Consider the following 25,547-nt stretch of genomic DNA (forward strand, 5'->3'; position numbering starts at 1 on the left):
CACAAATTTTTCTTTTTTTTTCATTTTAAGTTCAAAGCCCTAAAAACTATTCAATGTTAACACAGACCATTTTTATACAACATTCTAGGCTCTGAAACTATTCAGTGTTAACCTTTTGTAAATTGCATATTGCATATTTGTAGCCAAAATAATGGCTACATACATTTCGACAAAAGTATGAGTGCTGAAACTGAAAATTCAAAATTTATCCAAAAATCAAGAAAGATAACTTTTTCTAAAATCATTGAACCACAACCAAATTCAAACTTGAACTGCTTATTCCTAAGATGTATCTATATGTCAAATTTGAGTTGAATGTGTACTGAAAATGAACTGAAACTTAAAATTTTTGATTTTTTTTCAAAGTTTAAGAGGGATAACTCTGTCAGCTATTATCAAACCATGACCAAATTTGAAATTGACCAATGCATTCTTACCAATGCATTCTTATGACATATCCATATCTTTAATTTGAATTGAATATGTACAAATGTTGGGGAGATAATGAATGAGAACTGAAAATTTCCTTTTTTTTTCAAAGTGAAAGGGGCAGAACTCTGCCAAAAATCATTGAACCATGACCAAATTCAAACTTGACCTGCACATTCCTTTAATGTATCCATATGTCAAGTTTGAGTTGAATGTGTAATACTGTTGGGGAGATAATGAATGGAAACTGAAAATTTCATATTATTTTCAAAGTAAAAGGGGCATAACTCTGCCAAAAATTATCGAACCATGACCCAATTCGAACTTGACTTGTATTTTCTCATTTGAGTTAAGTATGTGCAACTGTTACTAAGATAATGAACGGAAACTGCTGAAGACGGAATGAAGGAAGGAAGGAAGGACAGAAGGACAGAACAGGGTAACACTATATGCCCCAGCCATTATATGGCGGAGGCATAAAAACTCTGAACTTTCTGGTACTCTAAGTGATTACGTTCAGTGTTCGTGATACTATATGATTATTAATGTGTTCAATTGATTTGGATTTCATGATTCTCATACATGTATCTTTGCACATATTGTGTACATGAATACCTCAATGTAAGGTACAATTACCAAAGCAAGAGTTTCATTTAGCAAACAATAGTCTAACAGTGTTTCCTAGGTCAAAGCAATAAATGCTATGTCAATTGTGGTAAAAGTATTTTCAGCGATGGAAAATTTGGACACATAATTACGGTCATTATCAAACAAGCACTGAGCTAACATTTCTTTATGTATTCAGAAACGTGGAAATAAACTATGCAAGTAAAAGCAGCTGGTTTAGTTCAGCTGAGTATCTTTTTAAAGATACTTTTTGTTTAAAATATTATGACAATAAGATGTGATTTTGATATAATTAATCCCATTTGCTCATTGATTTAAGTATATAACAATAATGATAGCATGTTTCTGCTTTATTTATCAAATGTAAGAATCCCAGAATTAGACCTGAAATATATATATTAAATTAAATATTAACTCTGATTTACTTGATATAATGCTGTTGTATCACTCATTCAAAGATTTCATTAAAAAATTTCTTGGTTCATTAATTACAGTTGAATTCATATAAAGTTAAATATAATTCTTGATACATCATATAGGCTGTAAGATAAGCTCATAACAAAAATAGGGAGTGCAATAAGTTAGTATGTAAAATTACAAAGGTCAAAAGAGACTTATGGTACTTTGCCTTGTGATCTATCAATCTGTAAGTTTCAAGTAAATACCTGCTATTCCTTTTTGAGTTATGCCCATTACAAATCTTAAATTAGATACCTAATGCAGACCCTCCTTCCTGAAAAGTATTCATTTTCAGAGAGGATTTTCAATGGGCTGTGGGTTCATACCCACTGGGGAAAAACTTTTTCTCCATTTCATACTTTTTTCTTCTTTGTCTTTGCCAGATCAGATTATGGTTTTCTGTTTTATTTTATTTATTTAAAAAGTGCAAAAATGCTATGCCACCGACACAACACAATAGTAGGTACAGACGTATTTTTTTTCCTTAAGCAATTGTACTTTTCCATAATGTAGCAGTGTGGGCAAGGTCATATTTCAGCATTTCAAATGAAAGACAATGTGCAGATGTGTCTGATGTTCAGATACAAAGACCATAGTATAATAATTGATTCAAAATAGAAATATTCTTACTTGATACAAATTTTGGTATTTACTACATAGCTGTCTTAAACTTTGAAATACAGATAGTTATTTTTCTTAAATAATATCTATTCAATTAAGCATTACCCATTTCTGAAAACATGAAAAACATTAAAAATTTAAAATCATCATAACATACATAGTGTGAATCATAATGTCCTTATAATGTGCTCAAATCATTTCATAAATATCCCTGCAAAGCAAACATCTCTCTTGCTAGAGGTCATGACCTTTACACTAACTCCAAGCTTTCATTCTTTTAAAAAAAAACAAAAAAAAAACACACAAACAGGTGAATCGCTACAGGTCATGACCTTTAGACTAACTCCAAGCTTTTTGAAAAACACACATATAGGTGAATTGCTAGAGGTCATGACCTTTAAACTAACTCCAAGCATTCATTCTTTAAAAAAAAACAAAAAAACCACACACAGGTGAATCGCTGGAGGTCATGACCTTTATACTAACTCCAAGCTTATTTTAGAAAAACATATACACAGGACTGGTGAATCGCTATATGCCACTGTATCACCATAATGTCAATGGACTTTGAGAATATTTGAGGTGTTACAAAAACTTAAACATAAATTTTAAGTCTAAAAAGGGGCATAATTCTTTCTTGATACAGTTACCTCCTCCTGTCTACAGGTTGGGGTCATGATGGTGAACAAGTGTGCAAAGTTTCAAAGCCATACGTCCATGGACTTTGAAAATATTTGAGGTGTTACAAAATCTTTAACATAAGTGGTTACGCTGACACCAATGCTGACGCTTGGGTGACTAAGATAGCTCTAGTTATTCTTATTGAATAGTCGAGCTTAAAAAGAAAAAAACATAACAAAACAACACCACTATCATATTATCATAGACAAACAGGACAACATGCAGTTATGGAAGTACATGGGTTGTTTGGAAAAATTTGAGACACACATTTCAACTTTTAAATGATTTCATAAATTTCTGTGAAAAGCAAACATCTCTATCGATGGAGATTATGATCTTAAGATAAACTCCCAACTATTGAGTTTTTTTTTTTAGAAAAATTGCATTATATGTACACATGTACAAAAGACATTCCAATATGAGTTGTTTCCCTTTCATTATTTAACTCATGAGCTGCACTATTTAAAGCAAGGGGAATAATTTTAAGAGAAGCAATAACCTCCTGGGACAGCGTCAATTTGGACCTGAAAGCTATAATTTGAATGATCTTAATAGAGATTCACTAGACAATGTTTCATGCTAAATATCTGAGCTCTCGCACTTGTAGTTTTGAAGAAAAAATATTTTTAAAAATTGTACTATATTATACATATTAGGAAAACATATTACCCCTGGTGTGGGGCCAATTTTGACCCCAGGGCTATAATTTGAACAATGTAGGTAGAGGTCCACAATGCAATGCCGTAATGCAAAATATCTATGCTCTTGGCTGATAAGTTCTAGAGGATAAAAATTTTTAAAATTCATTCTTATATTCTTTTTCAGTTGCCATGGCAACCAGATTTCTAAATGGTATCAAATTCATTAGACAACTGAAAGATCTTGGCAAGATTGGTTGAAATCGGACTTGGTTTTTGACAAGATTTTTAAGTTCACCATATAATCTATGTAACACACACACACATGCACAAACACACACACACACATTCACTTACACACAGGCGAATCACAGATTGCAGTGGCATAAAAACACCTGACACAATGTTTTACATCCCACTGCAGTAAAAACACAGGAAATAATGTAGCATATGTCACAAAACATGGCTTAATTTGTAGTTAAAGTGGGTAGAAGTGTTAAGGAATTAAAGATACTGTGCTCTAACATACTCTTCCTTTTGTTACTATAGACATAAACATTAGGTTTTTAAAATAAATATAAAATTGATGTTTATCATAATTGGCAATACATATTTTTCTAACATATGATAAACAAAAGGGCCATCATGGCTATGGATGGCTTACTAGAGATTGCTAGAAAAGGTCACAATTTTATTTTTCAATGTAATGAAGTCAAATTTACATTGGGTTTGTTATTTTTACCAAAGCTGCATTATTTTTAAAAGATTTAAAGATGTCTGTTCAAAAATGCTTCATGACAGATATCTAAGCTTTGGGCATTGTAATTTCACACAATAACACTTAGTTAAATATTTTTTACAATGTAAATCTTTAAAAACTAAGTGAATCCCTGGCAAGAACCATTTCTGGCCCATTACAGGCAAGATTTATATAATTTTTGTAGAGGACCCACTTAAGTTATTCTACATGTAAAATTCTAAGCTCTTGGCACTGTACTTTCAGAACAATATTTTAAAAACATTTTTACTACACACAAGTCCACTTGGCAGTGCTATGTGCCAAATATCTAAAATCTGGGCATAACAGTTTCATGAAAGGTTTAAATGTATGCCTATAAAAGCTCAGTGACCCCAAAAGAGGGGCCAATTTTGACCCCTGAGGGATGATCTATATAATTTTTGTAGAGGACCACAAGGTCATGCCAAATATCTAAGCTCTAGGCACTGTAGTTTCTGAGAAGAGGGTTTTTAAAGATCTCATTTTCAAAGTCTATATATAGCTCCAGTGACCTACTTATCTATCAGACAGGAACCATTTATATCAATTTTGTAAAAACCATAAGCTGGTTTAGGAGATGATTGTTTAAAAAATTGTGGATAACAATGAACAACTGACACACTGTCATGACAAAAGCTCCCTTGACCACTCTGTACTTAGGGAAGCTAAAGATCCCAAGACTCTACCCTATACAGACACAATGACACAACAATAAAAAGTGTTGTCTTAAAAGGTACGGAACAACCCTTGTTATATTTACAATAAAGTAAAGGGAGACAAAAAAGCATATCTTACCATCATTGTCTGTTACTGTCACTACATAAAGGAGAAAGATGTGGATCAGATATGAAAGGATAAAAACAAGACATTGACACAAGGCAGGTGTTAAGAATTATAAATAGGTCCTAATAAAGATACACTATGATGGTAGCCATAACAATTCAGTAAAATTAGTAGTTGAAATTGTATTTTTGTCAATGTTCAATTTTTTCAAATACATTTAATCAACATAATTACCACCAACTTATCATTAAAATCTATCTTGATAAATCAGTATACCATTCTCATAATGTGTTATATGATTCAAAACATAACTTCAACCACTAAGTAGTTAATTAGTTGCCCCTCAACTAAAATAATGCTGACTTTACAAACACTAAAATAGTCTATAAAGTGAATAGTTATGCCAAATGCATTAATAAATTATTATGTGAAGATCTTTTAAATGTTAACATTACTGAAGTTAAACAAGCCTTATTATGGAAAAATTGAGTGGCTGCAAGCATAAAATGAAAAAAAAAACTTAAATTAACTGAATTTTCTCAATGCTGATTGGTTGCTGTCAATCATCAGGACAAATTAACAATAACACTTTTACACACCTGTATGCAAGGTAAAAATATTGACATCATCAATTTTTGTTAAGTTTTTGTGTGAACACATCAACAAAATAAAGCTCTTCTCATAACCTAGCTGATAATCAGTATTATAGGATTTTTACAAGAGGACCATGATGGCCCTATCCTGTAGCCTGAGGATATGGTCTAAATGGACAAGATTTAATTATCTGACAAACTTGGAATAGGTCCACTAGACAATGCTTAAAATTCAATACCTTAGCACTAGATATTATGATTTCAAAGGTGATGATTTTTAAAGCTTTCAAAGGTGATGATTTTTAAAGCTTTTACTTAAGCTTTTTACGTATACATCTATAAGGAAAACCCATAACACACAGGAAATGGCCAATTTTGACCCTAGGGCTTTTATTTGAGCAAAAAGTAGTGGTCTATTATACAGTGTTTCATGCCAAATATCTAAGCTCTAACCTTTATGGCTTCAGAGATGATTTTTAAAGAATTACAATAAACATATACTGAAATCCTATGGCACCATTTGGTGGGGCTAATTTTTACCATTTCAACAAGCTTGGTAGAGGTCCATTAAATGATGTTTAGCAGGCCCGTCATCACGTTTTTATGTTTGGTGCGGCCAATTTGGTAGGTTTTAGCCAAAATCTAGGGGGGTACCGCGGGAAAATTTTTATTCTAGGATGCTCTCAGGGGCGTTTTCCCGTATATTTGGCACAGTTTACAGCCTGTCGCTAGTACATGTTATAGTTATATGTCAACGATTTTTTACAGATTTAAGTGCGACGTAAGTTTTAAAGGGTGAAATGTAAGGTTTGCATAATGGATGGGATGGGCAGCTGTACATAAAAAATTGAATACATGTAATTGATATTTGGCAAATAAAATTATACAATAACTGATGTTGTTATAATTTTTTAGATGCAATTTTATCTGATAATTATAAATAAACAAATACAAGAAGTATAACAGTATGTGGATTATTGTTTAACATCAACACACAATGGTATAAGCTTAAATAACAAGCGATGCCATGATGGAGATGGAAGAATAGTACATTACGAGCCAACAATAACCGCTTTTTGTTTAGCAGTAACTTTTATTTTGTTCACAATAATCTTACAAAACACAGAGTTTCATTTTATGTAAATTTTCCAAAAACTCATTGCTGTCGTTCTCTGCTGGTAATGAACCCATCGGCAATTACACGTAAGTTGAGTGAATCTGTCCTGTACTTATGAATATGTAACACCATTACTTATATTTTTGTGAACGTTTACACGATTGTTAGGAACCGAAACGATATCGTATAAACAGTGGTACTTCTATGTACTATACTACAAAATGTACCCGAGTCGCCAGATTTGATGATGACTTATTTTCTATTTTTAATACATAAACAAATAAATAATGTTCAGAGCTTATCACGATTATGTCGGCACACATTTTCTGCAATGTATCCCCCATTTCTCTCTTTTGAAAGAATAAAGGAAAATCAACTTTATAAAAAAATATGTCATGAGCGATTATTGCACGTGTCAAATTGCTAATCAGCGATGCGTGTTTTTTTAATTTTATTTATTTATTTATTTTTTTTTTTAACTCATTTTTGGCCAAAATATTGGTCCGGCCAAGGCCGGACCGGCCGGACCATCGACGACAAGTTCTAATACAAGTGTATGTAAAAATAAGTGATCCCAAGGGGCATTACATGTATATAACTTCTGAATGGGTCCACTAGGAAATGCTAATGCCACATTACTTACACAGAAGCAAACATATAATAAACATTTTTCCTTCATAAGTTATATTAAGTGACCCAAAGGGTGGGACCAATTTTGACCCCTAGGAGCAAGGTGATGCTACATGCCAAATATCTAAGCAGTCGGCATTGTAGTTTCGGAGAAGAACTTTTGAAAGACATTTTTACTTTACTTACAAGTATATTTAAATGTAAGTGACACCCAGGGCCCTTTTTTGACCAAAGGGGCATGACATATATCACTTTAGTGGGTCTAAACACTGCAGTTTCACAAAATAAGACTGAAATGTATTTTCCTAGCTCTTGTGACCTATCTAAGCATCAGACTGGAATCATTTACATATTTTTTGTAAAGGGATACCTAAGCATCATGCCTGTGAAGTTTTGTCAAAATCATACAATTTAAAGAAATTGTGGATAATGACAAGAGCGTAAAGACAGACAGAATACTATCAGAATACTATCATAAAAGCTCACTTTCTTAAGCATGATTACCATTTTGACTAACCATAATCTAGCCAAAATTTGTGATTCCAAATCAGTCCAAGTTTGGCCAAAAATAATTAACATTAGAAAATGAGATAAGTTTATATGAGAGTAGAATGTTTACTAAATTTAGAAGATTGCTGAGATCGTGTGAGGTAGTTAAACACTTACCAAGTTTAGATGTTTGCTCAGATCGAGTAAGGTAGTTAAACACTTACCAAGTTTAGATGTTAGCTGAGATTGTGTGAGGTAGTTAAACACTTACAAAGTTTAGTTGTTTGCTGAGATCGTGTGAGGTAGTTAAACACTTACCAAGTTTAGTTGTTTGCTGAGATCGTGTGAGGTAGTTAAACACTTACCAAGTTTAGATGTTTGCTGAGATCGTGTGAGGTAGTTAAACACTTACCAAGTTTAGATGTTTGCTGAGATCGTGTGAGGTAGTTAAACACTTACCAAGTTTAGATGTTTGCTGAGATCGTGTGAGGTAGTTAAACACTTACCAAGTTTAGATGTTTGTCGAGATCGTGTGAGGTAGTAAAACACTTACCAAGTTTAGATGTTTGTCGAGATCGTGTGAGGTAGTAAAACACTTACCAATTTAGATGTTTGTCGAGATCGAGTAAGGTAGTAAAACACTTACCAAGTTTAGATGTTTGCTGAGATCGTGTAAGGTAGTTAAACACTTACCAAGTTTACATGTTTGCTGAGATCGAGTAAGGTAGTTAAACACTTACCAAGTTTAGATGTTTGCTGAGATCGTGTGAGGTAGTTAAACACTTACCAAGTTTAGATGTTTGCTGAGATCGTGTGAGGTAGTTAAACACTTACCAAGTTTAGATGTTTGCTGACATCGTGTGAGATAGTTAAACACTTACCAAGTTTAGATGTTTGAGATCGAATGAGGTAGTTAAACACTTACCAAGTTTAGATGTTAGCTGAGATCGTGTGAGGTAGTTAAACACTTAACAAGTTTAGATGTTTGCTGACATTGTGTGAGGTAGTTAAACACTTATCAAGTTTAGATGTTTGCTGAGATCGTGTGAGGTAGTTAAACACTTTCCAAGTTTAGATGTTTGCTGAGATCGTGTGAGGTAGTTAAACACTTACCAAGTTTAGATGTTTGCTGACATCGTGTGAGGTAGTTAAACACTTACCAAGTTTAGATGTTTGAGATCGAATGAGGTAGTTAAACACTTACCAAGTTTAGATGTTAGCTGAGATCGTGTGAGGTAGTTAAACACTTACCAAGTTTAGATGTTTGCTGACATCGTGTGAGGTAGTTAAACACTTATCAAGTTTAGATGTTTGCTGCGATCGTGTGAGGTAGTTAAACACTTTCCAAGTTTAGATGTTTGCTGAGATAGTGTGAGGTAGATAAACACTTACCAAGTTTAGATGTTTGTCGAGATCGTGTGAGGTAGTAAAACACTTACCAATTTAGATGTTTGTCGAGATCGAGTAAGGTAGTAAAACACTTACCAATTTAGATGTTTGTCGAGATCGAGTAAGGTAGTAAAACACTTACCAATTTAGATGTTTGTCGAGATCGAGTATGGTAGTAAAACACTTACCAAGTTTAGATGTTTGCTGAGATCATGTAAGGTAGTTAAACACTTACCAAGTTTACATGTTTGCTGAGATCGAGTAAGGTAGTTAAACACTTACCAAGTTTAGATGTTTGCTGAGATCGTGTGAGGTAGTTAAACACTTACCAAGTTTAGATGTTTGAGATCGAATGAGGTAGTTAAACACTTACCAAGTTTAGATGTTAGCTGAGATCGTGTGAGGTAGTTAAACACTTACCAAGTTTAGATGTTTTAGATCGTGTGAGGTAGTTAAACACTTACCAAGTTTAGATGTTTGCTGAGATCGTTAGAGGTAGTTAAACACTTACCAAGTTTAGATGTTTACTGACATCGTGTGAGGTAGTTAAACACTTACCAAGTTTAGATGATTGCTGAGATCGTGTGAGGTAGTTAAACACTTACCAAGTTTAGATGTTTGCTGAGATTGTGTGAGGTAGTTAAACACTTACCAAGTTTACATGTTTGCTGAGATCGTGTGAGGTAGTTAAACACTTACCAAGTTTAGATGTTTGTCGAGATCGTGTAATGTAGTAAAACACTTACCAAGTTTAGATGTTTGAGATCGAGTAAGGTAGTTAAACACTTACCAAGTTTAGATGTTTGCCGAGATTGAGTGAGGTAGTTAAACACTTACCAAGTTTAGATGATTGCTGAGATCGTGTGAGGTAGTTAAACACTTACCAAGTTTAGATGTTTGCTGAGATCGTGTGAGGTAGTTAAACACTTACCAAGTTTAGATGTTTGCTGAGATCGTGTGAGGTAGTTAAACACTTACCAAGTTTAGATGTTTGTTGAAATCGTGTGAGGTAGTAAAACACTTACCAATTTAGATGTTTGTCGAGATTGAGTAAGGTAGTAAAACACTTACCAAGTTTAGATGTTTGCTGAGATCGTGTGAGGTAGTTAAACACTTACGAAGTTTAGATGTTAGCTGAGATCGTGTAAGGTAGTTAAACACTTACCAATTTAGATGTTTGCTGAGATTGTGTGAGGTAGTTAAACACTTACCAAGTTTAGATGTTTGCTGAGATCGTGTGAGGTAGTTAAACACTTACCAAGTTTAGATGTTTGCTGAGATCGTGTGAGGTAGTTAAACACTTACCAAGTTTAGATGTTTGCTGAGATCGTGTGAGGTAGTTAAACACTTACCAAGTTTAGATGTTTGTTGAGATCGTGTGAGGTAGTTGCACAATTGTGATACATGAGAGTCCAGCACATCTTGATGGGCTTGTGCCTCCTACACAAAATGTTCAAATATTATACATAACACATTTTCATGTATTCACTTCACATGCTTTATGAAATATTACATTATATCAATGAAATAAGTTGTATATCACACAAAAGTTACTTATTAGCCTTTATTATGCTCAATTTATAAAATGACCTTCCATATTTATAGCTACTTAGCTCAAGAAAATTTTTATTAGACCTATGTTAGAAAAGTATATGATATCATATAAATGTTCCAACTCAATGTCACGTTTTGCATGTTTTATATATATTTTTTGTTGGGTTTTACATTCAAGCTGCAGCACAGTAGAAGTCATATGGTGACTTTCCAGCTTTACTGTTGGAAGAAAGTCCTATATTATTTCAGGCACAATTGTGGCACCTGAGAAGAACTATCAATGTTCTATAAGCTACCTGGATAGCTTCTTCACTTGCCCCTCACTGCTGGCAGGATTTAAACCCACAGCAGTGAGAGGAAACTGGTTTCAGGTCAACAACCTTAAGCATGTCATATCATGATTATATGTGTATTCTCTCTCAGGAGGGTAAGCAGTTTGAATAGGAACCTATAACAAAAATTGACTAGACCTTAGTTACGTCAATTGTAAAAGTGCTACTAAAGGATAGACAGTACAGAGTCTATGTTTGATGTCTGCACTGGGTCCATTTATTAAGTTCTGACCATGAGACGTTCGTTTTAAACACTTTTTTAATTTATTTAACTAGATATAAGTGTTATAAATTTATATCATTATTAATATACATGTAATAATGATAAACAGTAATTATTAGTAGGGTAAAGGTTAACCTTTTACCCCATGACCTTATTGCGAAAAATGGCCATTTTCAATGAAAAGCCTCCTGTTACAAGTTCCTACTGCTATAAAACTATGAACAAGGAACATCGCAATGCGATGCAACCAGGTTTTCAGCAAAATATTTCACAGAAGCTTTGTCATGAAGGGGCATTTGTTTTTAATTGAACTTTTAGGAGGAATTATGGCTTTTTTAATATTCCTCAAACAAAAATGATTGAGAAATTTTATGTTGTCTATTCGCCTTTTTTCCCCAAATATTTTAGAAAGGTAAACAGTACTTTATTTTTGCTTTATTTTTGCATTTTTGCGTCTCTTGTCATTTTCTTTCGTCAACAATATTGGCGTGTGGTGTTTTGTGCGATATCAAGAAAAGTATGTTCACAATTTTAAAAAAATACTTGAATGATGTCTTGGAAGAAACATGGGAATTTAGTGAGCGCCAGGGCACTTGATGACAAAGCTTCTGTGAAAGTTTGGTCAAAATCCATTGAGAAATGTAGGAGAAGTTGCGCACTGTAAAAATTGTTCACTATATATTCTGTATAAGGAAAAAATATACAAAGGGCCATAATTCGGTCAAATATTATCCAATCACAAAACCCCGACAATATGTGCCAGGCACTTGATAACAAAGCTTCTAAGAAAGTTTGGTCAAAATCCGTTGAGAAATGTAGGAGGAGTTGAGCACAGAAGAAATTGTTCTCTATATATTCTGTATAAGGAAAAAATATACAAAGGGCCATAATTCAGTCAAATATTATCCAATCACAAAACCCTGACAATATGTGCCAGGCACTTGATAACAAAGCTTCTAAGAAAGTTTGGTCAAAATCCATTGAGAAATGTAGGAGGAGTTGCGCACAGAAGAAATTGTTCACTATATATTCTATATAAGGAAAAAAAACAAAGGGCCATAATTAGGTCAAATATATACCAATTGCAAAACCCTGGCAATATGTGACAGGGCACTTGATGACAAAGCTTCTGAGAAAGTTAGGTCAAAATCCGTTGAGAAATGTAGGAGGAGTTGCGCACAGAAGAAATTGTTCACTATATATTTTATATAAGGAAAAAAAACAAAGGGCCATAATTAGGTCAAATATTATCTAATCGCAAAACCCCGACAATATGCGCCAGGGCACTTGATGACAAAGCTTCTGTGAAAGTTTGGTCAAAATCCGTTGAGAAATGTAGGAGTTGCGCACAGAAGAAATTGTTTACGCCCGCCCGTCCGCCCATCCGCCCGCCCGCCGACATACCTCAATCTAATAACCAGTTTTTTCCTTCGGAAAACCTGGTTAAAAATGCTTCAATACTGAAACTTAACATATGTTAACTGAACCATAACCTCTGTAACAACATGCTCAATCTTAAATTTCCTGTTACCATGGCAAAAGGGGGATGTCTCAAATTTGCGAAAAATCACTATTTTGCATTGTTTTTTTTTCCATCAAAACTGATTTCAAAGTGCTGCAAGTTCTCAATGCAATGAGATAGAGTAAAAGGCTTTTCAGTGTTGGTTACATGTCACCTTAAAATCAACCTGAGGCCATTTTTAGCCTGTCACATGTCCAAAATTTTCTTGGCGATGAGGGGGACTACTGCACCCCCCAAACAGAAGGGGGCACATCCCCCTTCTGTCAACTCCCTGATGTATCATTTGGATGGGGGGCCCAGCCAAAAAGTGGTCACTTTCTTTAACAACATTTCTCAAACGAAAAACAGTCTTTGGGGCCTAAATAGGGCATTTTTTCACTGTGTGAGGCCTAAAAAAAGGAGGACAAAAAGCCGTCATTAAACACGTCTATATGAGGGAAAAGGTTAATATTGGAATGTATTCTTGTAATTTCACCAACCTGGCGGCAAACATCTTACATTGTTAAATAAAATGTTCGAAACATTCATCTTCTAAGCAATCTTTGACACTACATGTAATTTAAGTATCATTAATACCAAACACCCTGAATCAGCAAATTGCTGTTCCATGCATTTATTTGATTATTAAAACTGTTTGAATGAAACCAACTACTGGCCTCAAACAAAAACATGCATATTTGTACCCAAAATGTTTCAAAAGTATTAACTTCTGTATGAAGGGAAGAAATAAGTTTTAATGAAAAAATCAATCTTGTATTGTAGGGTTACAACTGCTGACAGGATGGCAAGAGGACAAGGACCAGTATTCCTTCTTCAAACTTTGTACATGATCTTTATTACACACGATATTGCATTATATTTTGTTGTTTTCATTATAAACGTCTATGTATTCTAAATATCATAATGTTCTTTTTGGTCTAGAAAGTGAAATATTAGTTTTATACGAAGTAAGAAAAGCTCTATGATGCATGGAAAAATGTCAGTATGGCTAGAAGCCATTGCATGTACATGTATACAAGGAAGCCAATGAACCAGTAACCAAGGAGAGTCACATATAAATACTTTGCAACACAACAAAGCATAGGTAAAACCTGGATAAAACTAGGTACCTCTAAAGTGACATTTTGCCCATCTAAAGGTAATAGTGAATGAGCTTGTGATAGTCAAAATAAGTTTTTATTTTGCCATAATTCCTTACAATTTCATGAACGATAAATAACTCACATGGCCCAAAGCAATTTCTGTAAATATACATCAGAATTTACCTGTAACCATCAATTTATAAAAAGAGTGTGGCAGTCTGTTTTCTGACAATAAAAAATGAGCATAATGTCACTTTAATTACCAAATTACAAAAGTTATGCTGTGCAATAATTCAATATCGTATCAGAATTTTAACCCCACACAGAGGATGGTTAGATGAAGTGAACTCGTATAGCTGCTATGTTAATTACAATTATAATACCTGAAGGGCAGTCTGCATAGTGACAACAGATAGCTGGTCAAATGACTCTGTCTTCAACATTTCACCTTTATGTATATAGTGGGTATTGTAGTTTATATGTTCTTTTAATGAATTGATCCACATCTGAAAATAAAATCATATATAGTGTTAGAAATTTTTAAACCGATACCCTAATTCCTTAATTCTTTTAAAACTACTGCCTTATTCCTTTTAACCTATAGTCTAATTATTTTTAAACTACTGCCTACTTATTTTTAACCTATTGCCTAATTATTTTTAACCTATTGCCTAATCATTTTTAACCAATTCTCTAATTATTTTTAACCTTTTAACTTAATTATTTTAAAATATAAACTAATTTTTATAACCTACAAACTATTACCAACCTATAAATTACTTCTAATGACCTATAAACATATTCTTTTAAAGATGAATTGGTCCATATTTAATACCATAAATAATTATGATGATAATGTACAGTATCATATATGACGACAAACAACAATAGATTATGGTTGTTGTTAGTACAGGATAGATACATTATCCATAATCTACATATATAGAGGATATTGAATGAGTATAAATTGAATACTAAATTTATTGAACAAGTTCAATAAAATCATATCATGCGAGCCTTTGTCAAGCATGAAATTGTCTTATTCAACGAGTTCAATAAATTTAGAATTGAATCTACACAAATTTAATATTCTTTTTATCACATATATAAATAAGAACGGTTAAAGAGTCATTTTTCATTGACACGCCTACAGTGTTAGGCTCACATTTGCGCGCTTTAATGCTATGTTTATACATAACGCAAATGACGTCAGGTCAAAGTGTTATTACACTACGGTAAAATTGTTTTAATTAAATTGCTGCATTACACTCCTGCACCGCGGTTTATGTTATAAAGTTAGATAATTAAATGTTCTGAAATACATCATGCAAAGGCTTAAACTAAATCACTCAGAACTCTATCAACATTTTTTTTTCAAGAAATATTTTACAAGAATATCAAAATAATACATTTCTGTTGTTTTTAGCAACTTTTGAAATACTTATGGAATATGCCCATTGTAAACAAATTCACTTTGGCTTAAAATCTAAATAAATAGATTGTGCCAAAATGTTTTTTTACTTATCGCCAATGTTTCATCTGCTGCAGATGTCTCTTGCTGCGATATAAACACTGCCACAGGCTTTTGTTTACTACTGAATATTCATGCATGACCTCTAATTATCACATAGCTCCTCCCTGGCAAATCAAACTTGACAGCAAGATTTTTTCCCACCGAAATACATTTAACATAGTGTTTTTTTCTAATTAATTTTGGTCAATCTTTATCAAGTATAACGTAGAGTTTATTCCATACATTCCTTAACATAAATAAATATATTTATGTTAAGGAATGTATGGAATGAACTCTACGTTATCTTTTGTTCTGTTTACAGTATGATGGCCCCCTATCTATTTTCAGCAATTAGGAAGGGAAACCTAAAGTCCCCTCCAGTTAAATCAGAAGGGGACTAAAAACCACCACAAGCTTTCATATATTCAACTGCAAAATCATTGATAGAGGCTTTGTTTTGGTGAAGTTTATTTAAAGGTGAAAGATATAATTTAATTACTCAATAAGAAAGTGTTGTTGATTTGTCCAAATATACATCATAAATAAAAACAAGAGGGCCGTCATGGCCCTAATATCCCTCACCTGATTATTAAAGCTTTTAATTAATATAAATAGCAATAAATGAAAGGCAGATAAAATGCCATGATCTGATATCATAACTTTCATATCTGCACCTGAAATAGTGCAAATGTAAATAAGGTTTTTCCATATCTGAGCTGTGTGACCTCGTTTCTGACCCAATATGACTTATATTTTAAATTGAGCAAGCAGTCATCTTAACAACCTTTCAGGCTAGGATATTTTTTTATAATTTCTAGGATATTAAATTGTCTAAAAATGTAACCTCTAGAGTGTAATCAAGGTTTTTTTCATATTCTGTCTATGTGACCTAGTTTTTACACCCAGGTGACCCTTATGCGATCTTTACCTAGAAATCATCTGAATAACCCTTCAGACCAATTCCAAGGATATTTGTACTAAAACAGTGGTCCCTATATTTTTTAGAAGGTTTTCCATATTTGGACTGTGTGAGCAAGTTTTTGACCCCAGGTGACCCATGTTCGAAACAAATGAGCTAAAAATCCATTGAAACAATCTTTCTGACCAATTTCCAAGATATTTGGACAAAGTTTTTTTATTTTTGGCTTATCTAGTTTTTCACTGGAGAAAACTAATGCCCAAACTTGTCCAAGCAATTATTGGAAGTTTGGTGACAATTGAGGCAGCGAACGAGTGCTAACGAACAGAATATGGATGGATGATGGAGGACAGACATTCAATGATCCTATGTTATAGTAAACACATTTTTTTCACTTCCGTCAGTATGATTATAAGAATCTTACACTGGCTGCCGGTACAGACCAGAATATCTTGCTCAAGGGTAATTGTCTACAGTGGTAACAAGGCTCTGCTGAGTTTCCGCTAAACAGTTACCTGAGAGCTAGATATTCCTGTCTGTACGTTGTTTGATTCTTTTTCTTGCATATTACATATCAATTATTTTCAGAACAGTAATTACGAAAATATTCTCATTAAGCACTATTTTTCTTATTGTAGCGTATAAACTTACAACTTCAATCATAACAGAGAGATGACATCATCTTAAGAACGTAATTCATTCATAAAAGGCGCGTGGCAATAACATCATTTAAAGCACGTAACTTGTCTTACATGGGGGATGTAAGACAGATTTTTCTAACACCGGTGTAAACGGTAGATAATCCTGTCTGATATGCAAGAAAATGTGGTCCAATCATATCTTTGAATAAATTACAAAGCTCTACAGAAACTTTATATACATTTTTATATTTGACCAAGCTGGTCAAGGGCATTGGAATGTAAAGCTGAAATACTTCCCATGATGGTTTTGTCTTAAGCATTGTTTATTTCAAATATGAATCAAATTGTCAAAGTCATATACAGCTAATGATCAAGTTCAGGTTAACATTTGTGGAGGTATTTTTTTGTCGTATATACATCAAGTTGAGTAAGACCTACTTACAAGGCCAGTCAAAAGGATTGTCATGTTTAAGTACATGCTGATGGGATCCTAAATAAGTGGACTAGGCAGGTCATATATTCATGTAAAAAAAATATCCAAGACCTGGACAGGTATGGTAGAAAACTTACCTGTCTTGTTACTATTTCTCCTGTGGTTGGATCCCGGCCCACTTGCACTTCCTTAGCTCCAGGATCAACACCCAATTTGTGGTTTGTTCCATCAGAAAATCTTATCATAAAATCATAACTGTTTTCCTCTGACACCTGGAATCATTTCATCATGAACAAATTATAGAGAGCAACTTTAAACACAATCATGTTCATTACCTTTATAACCATCTAAATTCATTAATCAAATAATTTCTTTTTCCATTTGCTATGTTGTTAATGAAAAGTATCACTGTTAAAAATGATTTGTTAGTTTACAGTCAAGTATAGATAACTACTTCATAGTCTTTCTTTTTAATATAAAATAAAATGTGTGAGAACATACACAGTAGATATGTTAAATTTTTAAGCAGTTTTCTAAAGAAAAAATCAATTTTAAATGATCTGCAATAGGGAATACAGCCTGTCATACATAGTGTACAAATTCTTTACCACTTTTCTACATCATCATCATCATATTCATCATCATCAACAACAACATCATCACCATCATCCTCATCAACAACACCAACACCATCACCACAATCATTCATCATTACATTACCAGCACCACTTATCATCATAATCATCACTTATCATTATTAACATCATCATCATCATCACCACCACCATCATCAGCATCATCATCATCATCACCACTTACCATTACCACCACCAAATCAATAACTATTACCATTATCACCTACCATTAAATGAGCATTATCAAGGTATTTCATTCCCCGCCTTTTACTGCCTGTTGAAGCATCCCCTCTGAAAATTTAAATTCACTGGCATGTGAGTTAAATGCCACAAGTGCACAGCAGATAGGTAAGTTATAATGAGCCATTTTTGTGTAAACTTGACATGAGATCTTTGTTGAATTATTTTATAAATGCTGCTTCTCTGAGTTGCTACAGTCCTTAATACAATACTTCCAAACATTTGATCCATAGATGTGTAACAATAACAGTAATATAAATCTATTAATTATATACATGTATGTTAAATATTGTAAATTTGATGTTGAAAGTAACATTATTAATGTGAATCTGAACTTCAAAATGGTCAATACATAATAACACATCTAAAACCAATTTCCTTTTCCAAATTCTATGTGTCAATATATAATTATATGAAATTATTTTCTACCTGTTATGAAAATAAGACAGTACCCCTCTCTCTAATACAACCCACAATGGTTTACTTCTCACAAACTTCTTCTATGAACAGAAACAAAAATAACAAAAATAAAAATCTCAAACATTGTACAGATTAGATTTTGATACAAATTGTTCAGTGGCAGTGAAAAATATTCAACTTGCCAAAAAAGGCATATAAAACATAAGTTAAATTGGAAAAAAACAGGTATTGGTAAGTGTTCATATTATCAAGCCATTCAAACATGTATAAATATTTTTAACTTGGACTGAAGGCTTTGGATGCGCCGGAAACTGCACATTACAATGTCTATAATGGCTGTAAGAGCAAAAGTATAAAAATCTATTTTTAGCACCAGTGACCTGGACCCCAGTAATCTTCAACTCTAGCCAAACTTAAAGGTACTAAGATTAAAGGGATTAACAAATTGATGAAAATAAATGTTTCTTCTTAATTATCTGCCTCTGAAAGTGAGTCATGCCAAGAATTCTCACCATTTGTATAAATTTTCCCTCTTTGCCTTTGTAAAAAGGTTCCTAAAAATACTTTTTATACCTTTAAACCTAATATAGTAACTGAGACTGACAAACCAGATCAATCATTATAATGCCAATGCTATAAAACTTTAAGCTCAATACCTTTATAAGAAGTCCCTCATATCTAGCCGGTATTTTTATGACATCTTTCTTTGGTTTGACATGAAGTAACTGTTTCATTTGTTCTGTTTTGGCTACCTCAGCTGGTATAAATCCTGCATATAATTAATAATTTTTTTATTTTTATTTCTTGTGACTCAATAAAATTCATTTTTAACAAAAGCCTGATCAAATCATTCTTGCTAACAAGAAGGACAGAATGATGATTGTTCACCTTTGATACATTACAAGACCAGGTCCCAATTCTTCAATGAAAAGATTAGTAATTACATCACATAAGGTTGTCATTTTTTACCCAAGAAGCATAATAATTATAACCTTTGTAGATGTCCACTGGGAAATCCTATATGCCAAAGATCAAAGCTCTGGGAATTGTAATTTCAAACAAGAAGACTTAAACATGTTTTACTTTGAAAGTCTTTCTTAACTAAGGCCTTACCTTTTTTGACCCCAGGGGCATGATTAATGTCACTTTTATGAAAGATCACAAAGCAATGATATAGTGAACAAGAGCTGTCGGTAGGACAGCAACGCTCGACTATTCTTAGTGCTTGATAGTAAAAAAGCCTTGATAATGTAAAATTTTCTAAGTTAACAAAAGAGCAAAATTTGTCTTTAAATCCATGTTACAGTTATAGGCCTTGAAGAGAGTCCTATTATGCTCCCAAAAAAGTGTATAAAATTTCAACTTGTTTCAAAGCCAGATGTCAATAGAATATGAAAATATCTGAGGTGGTATGCAAAATTAAATGTAAATTCTAATGTAAATTGTAATGCTTCATAGAGTTACCTCCTCCTGTCTACAGGTTGGGTCATGATGGTGAACAAGTGTGCAAAGTTTCAAAGCCATATGTCAATGGACTTTGAAAATATTTGAAGTATTACAAAAACTTTAACGTAAATTCTAAGTCGAAAAAGGGGCATAATTCTGTCAAAATGCTTGATACAGTTATCACCTCCTGTCTACAGGTTGGGGTCATGATGGTGAACAAGTGTGCAAAGTTTCAAAGCCATATGTCAATGGACTTTGAAAATATTTGAGGTATTACAAAAACTTTAACCTAAGTGGTTATGCCGACACCGACACCGACGCTCGGGTGACTACTATAGCTCTACTTATTCTTATCAAATAGTCGAGCTAAAAATCTAAGCTTTGGGCATTATACTTTTTTATACAAGGAAACAAACTATCCAAAGATCATTACAATAAATTTTCATCAAAATTTTCCAAATAGTTAAGGAGTAGTTCTTGTTAAAAGGTTTATCTATATTAGTTGGCTATCTTATTCAGAAAACTTGAACCATTTGAACAATTTTTAAAGAAAACTTTTCAAGGACCATTCCAGTAGAGTTAAATCAAAATTAACCAAATAATTAAGGAGTAGATCTTAAAAAGGTAGACATTAGCAAGAGAGCCATGATGGTTCTGAAATCGCTCACATGAACATGAAAACTCTCCATGACAAGGAACAAGTAATACTGTGAACTATAAACAAAAGCTGATATGAAATCTAAAACTATCAGAAAGTTCATATTTGTATCTGAAATAGTGCATGTGTAAAAACATTATTGGTTGCTATTGCTAAGGGAGAACATTAACAGTTGCAAAAGATGTGTGCATGTAATGAAAATAAATGACCCCCTGGGGAGGTACTAATTTTGATCCCGAAGCTTTTATTTGAACAAACTTGGCAAAAACTCACTAGAAGATGTTTCATGTTAAATATCTAAGCTCTAGCTCTTTGGGTTTTTTAAAAGAAGATTTTTACAATTTACAATTAAGCAAACTCAATGACCCCATTAGGCAGAGCTAATTTTGACCCCGGGGCTTTTATTTGACCAAATGAGGAGATGTTGTTTAAAGTAAAAGTTTACAGAGGGATGCCGCATGGACACCAGACGAAGAGCGATCACAAAAGCTCACCTTGTCACTTTTTGACAACATGAGCTAAAAAGTATCCAAGGATCATTCCTGCAAAGTTTCATCACTATTGGTGCAGGGGCCTAGGGGGCCTAGACAGAGGAGATATTGTTAAAGCAAAAATGTAAATTACTGACAAGAGACGCCGGATAACAAGCGGTGGGTATCTCTTAGCTCATCTTGAGTTAAACACAAAAGAATCCATTAAGTTGACCTTGACAGTCTCAGTCTTTTAAAAGTAAAAGTCACATCTAAATTATTCAATATGTTTGTTTGGTAGCAAGTCTTTGTTTAAGTATAAATCAAATCAGTACAATTATGATAGTTTAAATAAAATTAAATACTTTGACCTAGACAGTCAAGGTCATTTAAAGGTCAAGGCCAGTTCAACCATTAGAAGGCCTTGTCCTAAAGGCTGTTTTGTCTAAGTATGAAGCTAATCCATTTACTAGTATTAGTCAATTTTAGCAAAAACAGTGAAAATTCATTTATTTAACCTTCAAGGTCAAGGCCTTAATGAGCCAAGGTCAATTTGAGTTTGATATCCATGTACATGATGGTCTTATCCTAAAGAATGTTTTGTCAACATTGTAAACACAGTTATATAACTTGACAGAGTTATGGCGTTTTGAAATGGTGAAAAATATAAGTTGGCAAGTCATTGCTATGACTTGTTATGAAGTTGAGAAATATTCAACTTATCAAATTTATGAAGTTGAAAAATATTCAACTTATCAAATATATGTAAATGAAAGACTTACCTAGTGACCCCAAACTCCATCAAAACTTAAAGGACCACCTTAGGTATGTTCTCGTAAATATGAGACATTGGTTAAAAAAAGGCTGTATAAAAGTGTAAAAAATCTATTGTTAGCACAAGTTATATTGACATTGTGATCCCAGCACTGGACCATCCAAGGTATGTTCCTTCCAAATATGAAAAGCCATCAGTCTATAAAGGCTGTATAAGCTAATGTTTAAAAATCTATTTTTGGCACCCTTGACCTTGACACAATGACCTCTAACTCAATCAAAGGAAGAAGACCATGCAAGATATCTTCCTACCAAATATGACAAACATCTGTCAATAAACAAAAGCTGTATGGGCAAAAGGGTAAATATCAATTTTAGTACTGGTGGCCTTGATGCCACTAACCCCTTACTCAATCCAAATGGCACACTGTCTCTTCATGCTTAACATTTGTGTCAATTTATTTCAAAATCCATTGAGGCCAGACAAAAATTTCAAACACATGCATGCATGGCCACTATATGCCCACTCTGTCATTATCATGGCAGGGGCATAAAAAATGATGTGCAAAATCTCCTTTCTGCTATCCATATTTTAAGTTTCATACAAATATTTTCAGTACTTTAGGAGTTATCACAGGATACAGTTTTTGTTGACAGATTGACATACAGACAGACAGACAGACAGATGGAGGGCAAACCTATAGGCCCCTGCCTTTTAACCATGTATTGTATTTAGCTTTCATAAACATCAAGCCAAAATGATACAATGCAAACAATACTACATCAATCTATAATAAAATCACCTTGTTTATTTTTTGTGCCTGTATCTAGCCCCTGTTGCAATAGGTACACTGCTACCTCTTTCTGCCCTGCCTGAGCTGCCACATGTAATGCTGTATTCCCAAAACTGTCCTGACAATTAATCTTCCCATTAAATCTTCCATCCAACATCTATAAAGAACAAGATTGCATTTGTACAGAAATGTTACGACACCACATTAATATTATCATTTAATAGTGAGAACAGAAGTAGATCTCTACTTTTATCTATACAATTGAACTTTGCCATAATGCAGCAGTGTCTGGTGAATTTGGGGGTCAAGTTCAGTGTGTACAAAGGCCATACAGTACTATAATACCGTTTTTTACAGTTTTTTACACAAGTATCTAAATTTCGCTATATTCATGTGCAATGAATATCCTAAAAAATAGGTTCAATAAATTTTCCTTCAATTTCATACATGGATGTCGTGAGTTTCTGGAATTTTATATTCTGCTTTAGATTTGCTGCCCAGTTTAGTCGTATATATTTTACATTGTGATAATTGCAAATCAATTCATCAAACTTAAATATTCACGGTTGTTAAAAATTAAATGTTTTTTTGTTTTTTTGTTTTTTTTTAATGTTTTTTTTAAGTACATAAAAAATCTTAACTGACACAGTGACAAAAAAGGTATTATTGTTTACGCTTATTTAACTGATTGTCTGATAAAATAATATAATTCACACCTTGCAAGAAGGTAAACAAACACAGGCAGATAAACAATTACATGTTAACAATAATGAGACAAGGCAATAAGTGTGAAATTCAGAATATATACTTGTAAGCCATACATCAAACAAAGTTTTGACTGTGAAAACAATACTTTTCTGAGAAAAAGAGTGCTCTTTGTCAGCTGAAAAGTGTAAAAAAAATAGAAACATGTACAACAAAATCGCTGAAATTAGATTAGCTAAACTTAGATTACCCCCAACATCGCATAATTTGCCATATGTGAAAATAACCTGATATACTGATTGATTCAAAATAGAAATATTCTTACTTGATAAAAATCTAAATATTTACAAATTGCAAATGTAAACAAGTTTTTTTTCAATATATGGGCTGTGTCACTTTGTTTTTGACCCAAGATGACCAAAATTCAACTTGACATAGAAATCCTTTAAACAGCCTTGCTGAAAAATTTCCAGGATATTTGAGGTTAAAATATAACATTTGTGGTGAACCTCATCAAATTATGCTGCTGCAACATAATTATATTTTGCCTTTGCCTTCAGAATTATCAGCCTAGACATTCTTGCACGACGAAGAGTTCATTTTAAATCCAAAGGAATTCACAAATGCATTTTTTGAAGCAATAACAACAAACTAAAGCCGCCCAGTCCCCGGACGGCAAAACGATGATCAATGACTGTCCATTGCTTGCTCATGAATCGTCTGGGAACCAGGTGATATTCGTTCGCAAACTGGTGTCTATTTTGGTGCCGGACAAGGCCTAGGCAATGTCCACCCAGGTGCCTTTAAAATCAAATGGTCATTTTTTGTATCAAAAACAATCGTCCAATCCAAAAACATCGCCAGATCACTGCCCGTTGACCAGGCCCTGTCCGCCCGATGATTATTTTAATTCACTGACCCTAAAAATGATTGTCCGAAGGCTGTTAGCTTTTCAGTTGTCCTTAAAATTGACAGCGCCCACCAGATGAGCAAGATTTTCAGCTGCTGCTGTTCGATTGTCACTGCCGCCGGAGGAATGCCAGCCAATATTGTGTAGTTTTTTTTTGCTATTTGTGACTAAGGCAAGACTGGGACAGATATAAAGGTGGAAAATTTAGTAAGCAGGGTTGCAGGGTTTTATTTTCTGTTAATGTCATCTGTAAGGCTGAGACAGAAAGAAAATTTAGTATGTTTTGAATTTAGTTTATGTCATCTGTTGGTCTGGGGAAAATCATCTGTTTTAGTTTGACAGATGACATAAACAAATTCATAACTACTTACTAAATTTTCTATCTGTCCCAGTTTGAGAGTTGACATTAAAGGGACTCCACTGAGGTTTTTTGACATGATGGGACTGAAAATATTTTTTCCAGATATATGTACCATTTGATGTAGGTTTAGACCACTTATCTTTGTGCAAAATCTAAGATCATTCGCGCACTTTGCTTTTCCAGAATAATTTTTCAAATTGTGAAAAAATGACCAAAAATTAAAAGCGTTAAAACGTTTTTCACTCAAATCAGGCTAAGAAAAGAATAAAATATGATTTTCAATTTATTTCAAGGTATATTTCTTAACTATCCTTGCATATATGTATGTTTAAAGTGCCCCAGATCATTTATGTAAGAAATTCAAATGTTATGTTTTTAGGCATTTAAACCGCAGTAAAGTCCCTTTAACTTTACCCATAACATAATAAAAGTAAATTTACTTACTAGATGTTCTATATGTTCTATCTGTCCCAGTCTGACAGATGATATAAACTCCTCTTCCAGTCGACTAGCATCATGTTCTTCTGCAGCTGAAAAAACAAAAACACAATTCAGTAATATTACTGAGAGCCGTACAGCTAGCTATATAAGCCACATCCTCTACTCATTTATAACAAAATATAGATTCGATTACTTATTTTTTCATGTGAAGTAGGAAAATTTTCAACCAACACTTATTTC

At 33.3% G+C, this 25,547-nt stretch overlaps 1 protein-coding gene across 2 annotated transcripts in view; it reads right to left on the reverse strand.

Annotated features, from left to right (window-relative positions):
- Positions 1-25,547, reverse strand: part of LOC132722472 (oxysterol-binding protein-related protein 1-like) — a 76,497-nt gene that overhangs the window by 40,634 nt on the left and 10,316 nt on the right. The window contains exons 6-14 of one of the 2 annotated variants that reach the window (XM_060706979.1): positions 25,311-25,396; positions 22,900-23,047; positions 19,405-19,517; positions 18,758-18,828; positions 18,316-18,379; positions 17,591-17,725; positions 14,331-14,453; positions 10,587-10,674; positions 5,029-5,049 (exon numbers count right to left, since the gene is read on the reverse strand). In XM_060706979.1, the coding sequence (XP_060562962.1) occupies positions 5,029-5,049; positions 10,587-10,674; positions 14,331-14,453; positions 17,591-17,725; positions 18,316-18,379; positions 18,758-18,828; positions 19,405-19,517; positions 22,900-23,047; positions 25,311-25,396 (849 nt within the window). The remainder of the gene's footprint in view (positions 1-5,028; positions 5,050-10,586; positions 10,675-14,330; positions 14,454-17,590; positions 17,726-18,315; positions 18,380-18,757; positions 18,829-19,404; positions 19,518-22,899; positions 23,048-25,310; positions 25,397-25,547) is intronic. The other variant, XM_060706980.1, reaches the window with a different exon arrangement.

Source organism: Ruditapes philippinarum, unplaced genomic scaffold, assembly GCF_026571515.1.
Source record: "Ruditapes philippinarum isolate M1 unplaced genomic scaffold, ASM2657151v2 ctg910_1_1_1_1, whole genome shotgun sequence".
Taxonomy (NCBI): Eukaryota; Metazoa; Mollusca; class Bivalvia; order Venerida; family Veneridae; genus Ruditapes; species Ruditapes philippinarum.